This window comes from Myotis lucifugus, unplaced genomic scaffold (genome assembly GCF_000147115.1).
Source record: "Myotis lucifugus unplaced genomic scaffold, Myoluc2.0 scaffold_144, whole genome shotgun sequence".
In the NCBI taxonomy this organism is placed as follows: Eukaryota; Metazoa; Chordata; class Mammalia; order Chiroptera; family Vespertilionidae; genus Myotis; species Myotis lucifugus.
Window position 1 is genome coordinate 3018737 of NW_005871192.1, and position 13666 is coordinate 3032402.

Sequence of the window (13666 nt, forward strand, 5' to 3'; positions counted from 1 at the left end):
GAAGGTAAGCTCTCCATTGCCAAACTAATTTTATCCCATGAGTTTTGCAAAAGAATTCTTGGCTGCACCTATAAGTAAATGTCCACAAATTCTAGAATTTGGATCTTCAAAGAAAAAGGGGAGGGGGGAGAGACAGAAAACCGTAAATTGTCTCTTGTTCATTTTACAATACTTCTAATCATAACACAATACAATTTTCTCAAATACATAATTTCCATTCACCTGTAGAGATTTATTCAGAAAGTCTCCTCCCACAATTTTTACTGTGAAAAAGGAATGCAGAACATAGCTTGCCTACAAAGCAATATATCTAAAAAAATCTGCATGTATTTACAGTCATTCAAACTGACCATCATGATACTAAAAATGTATCACTACTCTTTTCTTTGTTTTAAAACATAATATAAATCCATTTTCTATTTCCAGCTACTGAAGCTTGTTACCTTAATGTCATACTATTTATACTCTCAGACAAGAAAATATAATTTGGCTTATTCAAAGGCAATTAAAATGTTACAACTACAATTACTTATTTCCCCACAGGATTTTGGTAATCATCCTTCTCACATAATGGGCTTAAGGTCCCTGCATATCCAACATGGTCTGTTTACTGCTAGATTCATCAGGCCTGTAATTCATAATTGTGTTTAATGTTGATAAATAAAATTGTCAGTGCTTTTTCTACTAATTAGTATTCCAGATAATGCTTAATAGGTTTATTTATGCCTTAATAAAAGTCGTGTAATTTAGTTTTCCCTCTGCTAGGCAGGTCTTAATCTGTCATTACTTGTCTTATGATACTATCTGGGTAAAATGACAAGCAAAGAGAGATTATTTAAATTCAGTAATATACTGTTCTATATTTCAAGTGGCTCTGATTTCATAGTTAATTTAAATCTTGTGGTTACATCAAAAGCACACAAAAAAGTATATTTATCCAATAAAAATGTTTTATAATTCTAAGAATGCATATGGTTCAACACTAAAATGCAACATTGAGAAGGTGATTGGTCAATATCTTCTGTCATAAGCAACCATTTCACTGAAGCCCAGTGTTCAAAATTTTGAGTGTTTTATTTCTTTTATTCCTCAGTATATAAAAGAAAAGGTTTTTTTAAATTTATGCACAGTCAGAATTTGAAAACTATATTGCTTATAAGTTATTCATAAAATGTACATTATTAATTGGATAAAAGTATATCTTCCATGTAGAATTTGTTTCTATCAGTTACTGATGCAATGACTTCTAAGAATATGGGGTAATCCTATCTAATAAAATATTAATATGCAAATTAACCATCACTCAGACACAAAGATGGCGGCACCCAGTCCTCTCAGCCCCACTGGAGTCCTCCAATCCTGGGGGGTGGCCGCTGAGAGCAGGGCCTGCTTGGCTGTCGCCACGGTGACCCGGGAGCAGCCAAGTGGGCCCTGCAGACAGAGCACTGCAGGGCCTGCTTGGCTGTCACCGGCAGCGACCCAGGAGCAGCCAAGCAGGCCCTGCAGACAGCAGAGAACCACGGGGAACAGGCCTAAGCCATCAGTAGGACATCTCCTGAGGGCTCCTGGATTGGAGAGGGTGCAGGTCGGGCTGAGGGCCTCCCCCCTCCACCCCCTGTGCACGAATATTGTGCACCAGGCCTCTAGTAAGTTTAATAATACTAAACTACAGCACACATTTAATAGGTCACTATTGAATAAATGAACAAACAGTGAATTTTATTTTATCTATAATACTAGAGGCCCGGTGCACGAAAATTCATGCATGGGGGGAGGGGTACCCCTCAGCCCAGCCTGCCCCCTCTCACAGTCTGGGAGCCCTCACAGGATATCCTACTGAAAGGATATCCATGGGGAGTGGGCCTAAGCCGCAGTCCGGCCTCCCTCTGCAGGAGGCAACCAGCCAATCAGGTATATAGATACTTTCTGGAGGCAGCACGGACTCCTTCCTTATTTCTTCCCTCTGTGGTTGGAGAACAGGGGACTAAAAGGTGGAGACAGAACTGTGGCCAGGCCTGGGGCTTTTGTAGGTGGCAGAAAGAGGGAAAGGTCTGGGGAAAGTCTAGACACATTTCCTTCGATTGTCCTCCCTTCCTCCGGGCCCCTCCCTCCGTTTTTTCCTTCTCGTGGTGGACACTTGGGCCTCAGACCAACCAGAGCCCAGCAACAGTGGGGTTCAGCCCCCTCACTTCTCAGCTGAATGTACAGCCACCTCACATTCCAAGCGGGGCTGTTTTCAAGTGACTAAAGCACTGGAAATCCACAGCTCCCGGCCTCTCCCCTCTTGGTTTCCTACTTGGATTGGTTGCAAGTTCACCAAGACACCGAAGCAGCTCTGCCCTGGTAGTTCTGCACTGGCCCCCGCCTAGGCCCCACCGGGCACTCCTCCTCGAGTCTCCAGGCCCACAGTCTGCCCTCAGGGAGGTCGCCTGGAGCCCATTCCCCCGGGCAGGTGGGGCAGAGGAGTTGGCTTAGAGAGCTGGAGGAAGATGGCAGAATAACAGCTGGTATGAACCAGCGCCTGCTCAGCCAGACTTACTAAGCTCCCCACCAGGCCCAGGCCGGGCCCCTTCCCTGCACCCAGGGCCCTCCTCCCCTTTCCACTACCAGGGGCTGGAGCAGCTCACCTGTGCCACCCTGGCCGTGAACCTCCTCCTCCTGCCTGAAGCATGGGGCAGGGCCCGTGACCAGCCACGGAGGCAGGCGTGGGGCCGGGGGAGGGCAGGGCGGGGCACCCGACAGTCTGTCCACGGCCACTCCGGCTCCAAGCCACCGGGCTCCCTCCGAGCAGCAGCAGTGGCGCAGCAGCCCACGGCAAGGCCCCGCGCCCCTCGCAGCCGCCCCAGGGCACCCGCTGAGCCACCGTCCGGCTGGGACCTGCGGCGGCTGGGGTGGCCTCGGGCTCCCACTAGCCCTGCCAAAGCTGGACTTGGGCTTGGCTGGCTGCCCCCATCCCGGCCCACCAGTCAGGAGCGGCCTCCGCCTCCAAGGCAGTGTGTAGTTAGCGCTGGGCAGGCTTGTGCACACCTGCGCTGGGGGCGGAAGTCCCCGCCCACATCCCCGCCCACCAGCTTCTGCCTGGTTGTGACTCGGACACCTTAACGAACAAATTAGCATATTACCTCTTTATATGTATAGATTCAACATAATACATCAGTCCACTGTATTTCTTGTTTCTCTAACTGGCTTGTAACTCCTTATCTGTGTCTTTTTTCAACTTAGTAAACTCATTTTATCTTTACTGTGCCAGCCTAGCATATGTTTTTATTTGTTTGCTGGATTAATTATATTTCTTCTTTACTTCCATAGCAGTTACAATAATGCTGAATACAAGAATGCATTCAATAATACCAAGAGAAATTAATATTAACATTTTATGGTATGTCAAAGTTATTCTTCCTAAATAAACAAGATAAAAGCATAGTTTTAGGAAATTTTCAGGAATATAAAAATTAAATTTTCACAAAGAGCCCTAAAAGCAAATTTTAACAACAATTAAATTTTAATGAATAATATGGGTGTATGTTTTTTTACAATATCACAGAAATGTGTTTGTGTAGACACCAACCACTATGAAAGGTGAAATTAAGTGACAATATAATTCTATAAGGTATTGCTCTGAATTTTGAAGAAGTGGGAAAGAGGCATACATTCCAAGTTCCAGACTACTGACTCTCCATGAATTACAGAAAGAGCACTAAATAATTTATGCTTTGCTGAGTAACAAGTGTTTTCACAATATACATTATACAGTATTAAGTACAATTAGTTCAACTTTTTTTGTTATTAATCCTCACCCGAGATATTGTCCCCTTGATTTTAGAGAGAGTGGAAAGGTAGGGAAGAGACAGAGAGAAACATTGATGTGAGAGAGACACATCAATTGGTAGCCTCCTGCATACACCCCAACCAAGACCAGGGATCGAGCTTGCAACTGAGGTAAGTGCCCTGGACCGAAATCAAACCTGGGACCCTTCAGTCCACAGTCCAGTGCTCTTCCACTAAGCCAAACTGGCTAGGGCCAATTAGTTTAATCTATATATATAAAAAGCTAATATGCTAAGTGTCCAACTATCTGCCAGTCGCTATGACGCGCACTGACCACCGGGGGGCAGATGCTCAACGCAGGAGCTGCCATGACGCACACTAGTCATTTACAGAGAAATGGCACCACAGACCTGGCACCCACAAAGCAACACTCCGCTTCCCCCAAGTGGGACACAGGCCCTGCCACCACCCCAGAGCAACAGCCCACCAAATCACAGCCAATGCTGCCAAGACCCCATGGTGCAAAATGCGGCCCACAGCCCAGCTCAGCCCAGCCCAGCTGGTAAGCGGTCTCTAAGGGGTAGAGATCAACCAAAGGACTTGTATGCAAGCATATAGGCCTAACCAATGGACACAGACAACAGGGGGGTGAGGGCATAAGTGGGGGGGGGTGGAGGGTAATGTGGGGATAAGGACACATATGTAATAACTTAATCAATAAAATAAATAAATAAAAAGAAAAGAAAAAGAAAAAAAAGGTACAAATGATATAAAGCAAAGTCTGCCTCCTAACCTTGTTCCCCTAGCCATCTGGTTTCCCTTCCCAGAGGCAAACAATGATATCAACTTCTATTGTATATTTTCAGATAAAAACATTACAAAAATAAGAAGAAGAAGAAGAAGAAGAAGAAGAAGAAGAAGAAGAAGAAGACGACAAAAGAAAATTTAATACATTAATGTGGCTCCCAAAATAGACACTAGTACCTTAAATCCTAGTAATGATACATGCTCCCCTTGTAGTGTTTCAGTTTAAGTTATAAGTGAAGTTGCATAAATAACAAAATCCTCTGTGCAAATAACAAACTTTACTGTGCATATAAATCATCTGAGGGGCTTGTTAAAATGCTGATTCCGATTAATTAGCTCTGGAGTGGAGTCTGATATTATGCATTTCTGACACATCCCCAGTTAATGCTGATGCTGCTGGTCCAGGGACCACACTTGGAGTAGCAAAGCTCTTTTTATTATTTGTGAGGATTCAATAAAGCCTTAAAACTTACAAATATAGCCCTGGCCAGTGTTGCTCAGTGGAAAGAGCGTCAGCCTGCAAACTAAAAGGTCCCAGGTTTGATTCTGGTCAGGGTACATGCCCAGGTTGTGGGCTCGATCCTCAGTCGGGGACTTGCAGGAGGCAACCAATCCATGATTCTTCTCTTATCATGGATGTTTCTATCTCTCTCTCTCTCCCTCTTCCTTCTCTCTGAAATTAATAAAAATGTATTTTTAAAAAACTTATAAATATATACCAATAACTACTTATTACTACAAATATCTTTACTTACTTCCTAAGCATGAATCCTCAATGTTATGCTAAATACAACCTAGATTTCTGAGTTTTGCCTGAAATTGTTGCCACGACCTCTAGAAAGTTAGCTCAAAGTATACAAAGTTCAGAGTACTAATAGCAGGGGTATGTGTATTTGGGTTATCTATCTTCTAGATAATTAAGATTCCAATTATATGTTAAAATGTGTAAATGTGTAACAAAATATATTAACATTCTTCTCATATCCATATGCTTCTGTATGTGGACAGAGATATTTCAAAGCAAATCGGCACATTTGTTTCTAGCTTGAGAAATTGAGCCTGGACCATTCATTTGAAAATATTCAGTTATCTGAAGGGTTCTTTAGTCCAGTCCCATGATGATTGATATTCCAGCCCTTCGGTGGAAGTAACGTTCTCCCCTGTTTGAGGTAAATGATCTCTTGCAGGCACACCATTTGGATACCTGGAAAAGGTAATTTATCTCAAGTGGGCAAGCACTTTAATGAAAGCAAAGAAGGTTGCCACCTGTCCAGTATTTGCAGAGGCAACATGGATACTGGGGTCTTTGCCCACTGTCTACAAGTACATTGTTAAAGTTTAAGAAGGTAGCAGGGGCAACCACCTTTAGCACTTTCTAAGCAGTGACTTAGCTGCCATATTGAACTTCTAGTTTCATGAAAAGATTTAAAGTAATATGCCAGTATTACTCTAAAGTGTGAGACATCAGTACACACACAAAAAAAAGGGATAAAGCAACAAACATTTTTTTATAATTACATATACAATGGACTTCGCTAGGCAGATTACATTTACTCCAAATAACCCTCCTATGAGGTGGGAACTTTTCTTACCCACATTTTACATAAGAAGACACTGAAGCTGAAAAGGGATTAAGTAATTTTCCTAATACCACACACATAGTAAGCAATGTAACCCAGATTCAAATCTAGAGTCAAAGTTATTAATTCATACTGTAGTACATATTGAACATGTTTAATTTTCTCTCCTAGTAAATGTTTAAATTTCCTCTCCTAGATAGTTAATAGTATGTATTAATTTAGAACTCTAAAAAATATAAGCACCTACTTTTTTAAAAGAATAGTTTACTGATTTTTTTCACCTTAGAACAAAAATAATACAACTACTTGGTTTGGCACACATGTACCAGTTTTCCTGGGGCTAAAGTGCCAATGATGCCATCAATTTGTAGTTCTGACATGTAAAACTGTTTAAATTTTCAGCAAGTTCTTCAAAAAGAAAAAACAGTTCTAAGAACTATCTTCTTTCATTTCAGAATTTTCAGATTATTTCCTATACTTTCCTAAGATTTTGACACTTCTGTTTCCCAATTCATTGAAAGAATTAAGATACTGCTCACAACATTAGATGATTCAAAAGATATGAATAGATTACAAATCAAAGCTGAACTGATTGATATTTCTGATACCTGTGGAATGAAAATAACCTATTATGAATTGGTCAATAACTGATGGAATGAGCAACTAATAAATATTGCCCAGACATTAAAAATCATTCTCTAGAAAAATATTAATATAAATAAAGAAAAATCCTCAAAAAATGACTTTTTAAAAACTAAAGCAATAATATTTATCACAAGCAAAGCACAACATCACTCCTGTGAGATTCATGCCAAAAAAAAAAAATGCATAAGCTGAAGCTCATCACATGAGGAAACAACAAGTCAAAATTGAGAGATAGTCTACAAATAACTGGCCTATAATCTTCAAGGTCATAATGGTCAAGGAACTCTTCCATGAAGAGGAAGACTAAAGAAACATGACTAAACGCCAACACAATGCTAAACCAGATGCTTTTGCTATGAAAGACACAACTGAGAAAACGAATGGGGTGTGAATGGTGGTAATATATCAATGGTAGTTTTCGGATGTTAATCACTGCACTCTTGTTATGTATAAGACTGTCTTTGAAATGCACAGTAAAATATGAGAAAGTCATGGGGCATCATGTCAGCAACTTGCTCTCAGATCATGGGGGGGGGGAAGAGTTCTCTGTAGTGTACTTGCAACTTTTCTGTAAATTTATTATATCAAAATAATTTTTAAATGAAAATATAAAACAGTATGTAGTCTATGATGTCATTTGTAACATTTGCTAATCTGTTGGGAGGGAGGGCGGGAGGAAGGCAGAGTGGGCAGTGGAATAAAATAGATTGGAAGAACATACACAACTGTTAACAGTAACTATTCCTGTATGATGGGAAACTGTTTTTGTTATTGTCGTTCTCTGATTATTTTTTCAAGTTTTCTGAATTGACCAGTTTCCTTTTACAACGGAGGCAGTAGATGTGGAGGTAATTTATTGTTTGAATTTGAATCCTCTCTATTGCAGACACTGTCGATTAGCTGATCCATCCCATCCACAAACTCTCCCTTGTCTTTTGCCAGCTTCCATCTAACCAGCTAGGGATAACCATGTGATCAGTTCAGGCCAATGAAACAATCGCAAAAACCTGCTGGGGTTGGAGGAGGGCTTTGGGGAAAGCTTTTGCTTTCCTGATAAAGGGATATTATTCAGCAGCCATGATTTCACACCTTAACAGCTTTCTTGAGATATAATTCACACACAATACAATTCACCCATTTAAAATGTACATGTCAACGGTTTTTTATATATTCACAGAACCATGCAATCATCATCACAAGTAATTTTATAACTTAGTCACCCCAAAAAGAAACACCGTACCTATTAGCAGTCATTTTCCGTAAACCCCAACAACCTACCTGGCCTCGGGCAACCACTAATCAACTCTCTGTCTCTAGATTTGCCTAATCTGAACATTTCAAATACAGATATACATTGGAGATATTGCGGATTAGGTTCCAGACCACCGAAACAAAACAAAAATCACAATAAAGCTAGTCGCACACATTTTTTGGTATTCTAGTGCATATTAAAGTCATGTTTACACTATATGTTAGTCTATTAAGTATGCAACAGAATTATGTCCTGGAAAAACAATGTATACCCTTTAATTTTAAAATACCTTATTGCTAAAAATGCTAATCTTCCCCTGAGCCTTCAGTGGGTCATAATCTTTTTGTTGATGGAGGGTCTTGCCTCAGTATTCCCAGCTGCTGACTGATAAGGGTGGTGGTTGTGGAAGGTTCGAGTAGCCGTGGCAATTTTTTAAAATAAGACTGCAATGACGTGTGCTGCATGGATTGACTCTTCCTTTCACGAACAGTTTCTCTGTGGTATGGGATGATGTTTGATAGCGTTCTAACCACTGTGATCTTTCCCAAAATTGGAGTCAGTCCTCTCAAACTCTGCTTTTCTTTTATCAGCTAAGTTTATGTAATATTTTAAGTCCTCTGTTGTCATTTCATCTAATCTTTGCATCATCTGCATCACGATTAGATTCCACCTCCCAGAACAACCTTCTTTACTCGTCTATGAGAAGTAACTCTCATCTGAGAAAGTTTTACCCTGAGACTGCAACAATTGAGTCACATCTTCAGGCCCCACTTCCAATCCTAGTTCTCTTGCTATTTCCACCACATCTTCAGTTACTTCCTCCACTGAAGCCTTGAAACCATCAAAGTCATCCATGAGAGTTGGAATCAGCTTCTTCCAAACTCCTGTCAATGTTGATATCTGACTTCTTCCCATGAATCATAAATGTTCTTAATGGCAACCACAAGGGTGAATGCTTTCCAGAAGATTTTCAATGGACTCTGCCCAGATCCATCAGAGGAATCAGTAACTATGGCATCTGTAACTTACCAAATGTATTTCTTGAATAAGATTTCTAAGTTGAAATTACTACTTGAACCAGAGACTGCAGAATGGATGTTGTGTTAGCAGGCATGAAAATAGCATTAGTCTCATTGCACATCTCCACTAGAGCTCTTGGGTGACCAGCTGCATTGTCAATGAGCAGTAATATTTTGAAAGAAATCTTTTTTTCTGTACAGTAAACCTCAATAGTGGGCTTAAAATATTCAATAAACCATGTTGTAAACAGATGTGCTGTCATCCAAACTTTGTTGTTCCACTTATAGAGCACAGGCAGAGTAGATTTAGCATAATTTTTAAGGGTCCTAACATTTTCAGATGGTACATGAGCATTGGCTTCAACTTAGTCACCAGCTGCATCAGCCTCTAACACAGCGGTTCTCAACCTGTGGGTCGCGACCCCTTTGGGGGTCGAACGACCCTTTCACAGGGGTCGCCTAAGACCATTGGAAAACATATATAATTACATATTGTTTTTGTGATTAATCACTATGCTTCAATTATGTTCAATTTGTAACAATGAAAATACATCCTGCATATCAGATATTTACGATTCATAACAGTAGCAAAATTACAGTTATGAAGTAGCAACAAAAATAATTTTATGGTTGGGAGTCACCACAACATGAGGAACTGTATTAAAGGGTCGAGGCATTAGGAAGGTTGAGAACCACTGCTCTAACAAGAGAGTCAGCTTGTCATTTGAAGCTTTAGAGCCAGGCATTGACTTCTCCTCTCTAGCTATGAGAATCCTAGATGGTATCTTTTTTTTTTTTAAGAAAGACAACAATTCCTGACCTTTACTTGTGGTAAATAAATAATAAAAAAACATAAAGCACATATGTATATACATCGAAATGATGGAACTTTTTTAAATTTTTTATTGATTAAGGTATTACAAATGTGTCTCTATTCCCCCCCCCCCCATTGTGGTATCTTATTGCAACACTAGAGGCCCAGTGCACGACATTCGTACACTCGGGGGCCGGGGGTCCCTCAGCCCAGCCTGTGCCCTCTCACAGTCCAGGAGCCCTCGGGGGATGTCCGACTGACAGCTTAAGTCCACTCCCCGTGCGGGCCTAAGTCGTCAGTCAGATATCTTTAGCTCTGCTTCGGAGGCAGGAGAGGCTCCCGCCACCGCTGTGCACGCCAGCCCAACTCAGGGCTTCTGGCTGAGCAGCACTCCCCCTGTGGGAGCACACTGACTACCAGGGGGCAGCTCCTGCTTTGAGCGTCTGCCCCCTGATGGTCAGTGTGCATCATAGCAACCGGTCATTCTGCCATTCAGTTGATTTGCATATTGCCCTTTTATTATATAGGATAAGGCTGTTTTGTCTACATTGAAAATCTGTTTTTCAGTGTAGCCATGAACATTAGCTATCTTAGCTAGACCTTGGGAAGCTTGCTGCAGCTTCTACATCAGCACCTGCTGCTTCACCTTGGACTTCTATGTTATGAGCTGGCTCTTTCTTTAAACCTCATGAACCTCATGAGCTTCAGACTTTTCTTCTGCAGCTTCCTTACCTTTCTCAACCTTCAGAGAGTTGGCCTTGCTCGGGATTAGGCTTTGGCTTAAGGGATAGTTGCAGCTAGCTTGATCTTCTATCCAGACCACTAAAACTTTCTCCATATTAGCACTAAGGCTGCTTTCGCTTTCTTATCATTCACGCATTCACTTTTCATTTCCTTCAGGAACGTTTCCTTTGCATTCACAACTTGGCTGTTTGACATACCTATCTCAGCCTATCTCAGCTTTCAGCCTATCTCAGCTTTTGACATACCTTCCTCACTAGCTTAATCATTTCTAGCTTTTGATTTAAAGTGAGACATGTGACTCTTCCTTTCATATGAACACTCAGAGGCCACAGTAGGGTTAACTAGCTGAATTTCAATAGTATTTTGTCTCAAGGAACAGGGAGGCTTGAGGAGAAGGAGATAGATGGAATGGCTGCTCACTGGAGCATCAGAACACTCTCAACATACATCAAATAAGTCCACCATCTTACATGGGTGCAGTTTTTGGAGCCCCAAAACAATTGCAATGGCAACATCTAAAATCACTGATCACAGATCACCATAACAAATCTATATATACCAGAGGCCCGATGCACGAAATTCGTGCAATGGACTCGGCCCTCGCAGCCCTGGCTTCATCCAGAAGGTCGTCTGGAAGGATGTCCGGAAGAACGTCCGGAAGGTCATTCAGCTGTCCTGTCTAATTAGCATATTACGCTTTTATTATTATAGATAAAAGCCCAGCGACCAGAACAGTGGGATGACCAGAATGACCAGTGGCTATGATGCGCACTGCAGCAGCCAACCAGCCTGATCTGGGCCCTGATCAGCACCCCCCAACCCCCACCCAGCCTGGCCCCTGATCGGCCCCCAACACCCCAATTGGGGGTGGGGCCAGATGGCCAACCACCCCCCCTACTGGCCCGGCCCAATGGGCCCCCATCGGGATGGGATGGCCAGACCCCACCCGTGCACAAATTCGTATAATAATAATGAAAAAGTTTGAAATATTCCAAGAATTGTCAAAATGTGACACAAAGACACAAAGTGAACAAATGTTGTTAGAAAATGGTGCCAGTAGACTTGCCTGATGCAGGGTTGCCACAAGCCTTCAATTTGTAAAAATCTCAATAAATGCAAAGCACAACAAAGTGAACCACAATAAAATGAAGTGCACCTGTGTTCTTTTGTAACTGGCTTCTTTCACTTAGCACAATGTTTTCAAGGTTCATCCCTGTGTAGCATGTATCAGTACTTCATTCCTTTTTATGGCCCCATAATATTTCATCATTTGTGTATGTATCCATTTGTTACTTGATGGACATTTAGGTTTATTTTCATTTTTGGCTAGTTTGCATAATGCTGCAATGAACATTTACGCATAAGTTTTTTGTATGGATATGTTTTCAGTTCTCTTGGATATATATTGATTTAACATTTTGAGGAGTTGCCAGGCTCTTTTCCAAAGCAGCTATATCATTTTTCATTCCCACCAGCAATATACGAATGCCTTCACATTCTGTCCTTTCCTTTTTCTTCCTGCCAAAAACAACCCTGATGCCTGAAAGCAGAGTAGCCAGTTTAAATCTAGAAGGTATAAACATGAAAATTCTAAGGATGGAAGAGCAGAAAGGAAGTCTGGATTTGTACCTACCTCCAGACTTTCTGTTATTTGAGAGGAAAAAAACTCTATATGATTAAGCTAGTCTAAGTGAGGACTTCTATTAGTTACAAAGGAAGCAAACCTCTGATGCCTCCCAACAACTTCACTATATTCAGAGGAAGAAATTTCTCCTTTATCTTTATATATTAATTTATAATAAAACCATGTTTTAAGAAGTTAGAGCTGTATGCGATATGTACATTGTCTTGAAATTTTAAGATAAACTAATATATTTTCACTTGATCTAATAAACTTTTTTATGAATTATTCTTTATTAGTCAGTTAATGCCATAAATCATAATAATATTTTAACTAAAAAACAAGCAAACTAGTAAACAAAGACTACTTTAAACACTTTACAAATTAAGTACTTTAATTCTCTAAATAACTCTATGAGATCAGTAATACTACTATTCCCATTTAATAAAGAAGCTGAAGCACAGAGAATTTAAATAACTTGCCATATCACATAGCTGGTATCAGAACCAGTATTCAAAGTCAGGAAGAATCCCTGGTTAACCCTACACTATGTTGACTCCATTGTAGGGTACTTTAGCAACTTCAGAATAGAAAATTAATAATTAGTAGTCTAAAAATGTGTACAGGTACATGTGTGTGTCTATCACTAATGTTATACCCTACTTTCATGGTGAGGAGGGTGGAAGAAACAATTTTTTTAATACCCATTCTATGCCAGGTACTGTACAAAATTTTAACAAATATTATCTCATTAAATCCCCATAACAACCAGGAAGATGACACTATCTCCATTTATAGGTAAAGAATGTGATTGCAGTAAAGTTAAGTAACTTTCTCAATTTCGCATCACTAGTAACTAGCAGAGCTGGTTATAAAATCAAATCTGTCTTGTTCAAAGCCAATGCTCTTTCTACCATACAATAATGCTTATCTATTTAGATAATTCATATTCCTAAATTATAAACTCATCATGACTATATATATATATATTACAGCTTTACCTTTATTACCCTCATTATCTTTATTACCCTCATTATCTGTTGATAAACTCTCATATACTTTAACTGTCAGAAAATATTTTCCCATCCTTTCTGCTTGAAATTTCTATGACTAGGGAACACTTAAAAATGAAAACATCACTATTGGGGAACACAAGAGACTTGGTTGGAAAGTCTGTAAGGAGGACATTCTGATAGAAGGGAAGTGTGTGGAAGGCCACCTGCCCTGTTTATCAGAATTCCGACTTCGGGGAGACTTAGGGAAGTGTCGAAGATGGTGCCCCTAATTGTTCCTTGACCTTTCCAAACAAGTCTATGCATGAGCAGACCCCTGGGTGTTTACTGGAATCCTTATGCTTAATGCCTGGATGCCCTTGCCTAGAGGACAATGTAAATACATCTGTCCTCCCAAGATTAC

At 40.6% G+C, this 13666-nt stretch overlaps 1 protein-coding gene across 1 annotated transcript in view; it reads right to left on the minus strand.

Annotated features, from left to right (window-relative positions):
- The window catches only part of CCDC171 (coiled-coil domain containing 171), a 235555-nt gene that overhangs the window by 124715 nt on the left and 97174 nt on the right, over positions 1–13666 (minus strand). The window contains 2 exon segments of the mRNA XM_023758907.1: positions 21–35; positions 37–104. Of these exon segments, the coding sequence (XP_023614675.1) occupies positions 21–35; positions 37–104 (83 nt within the window).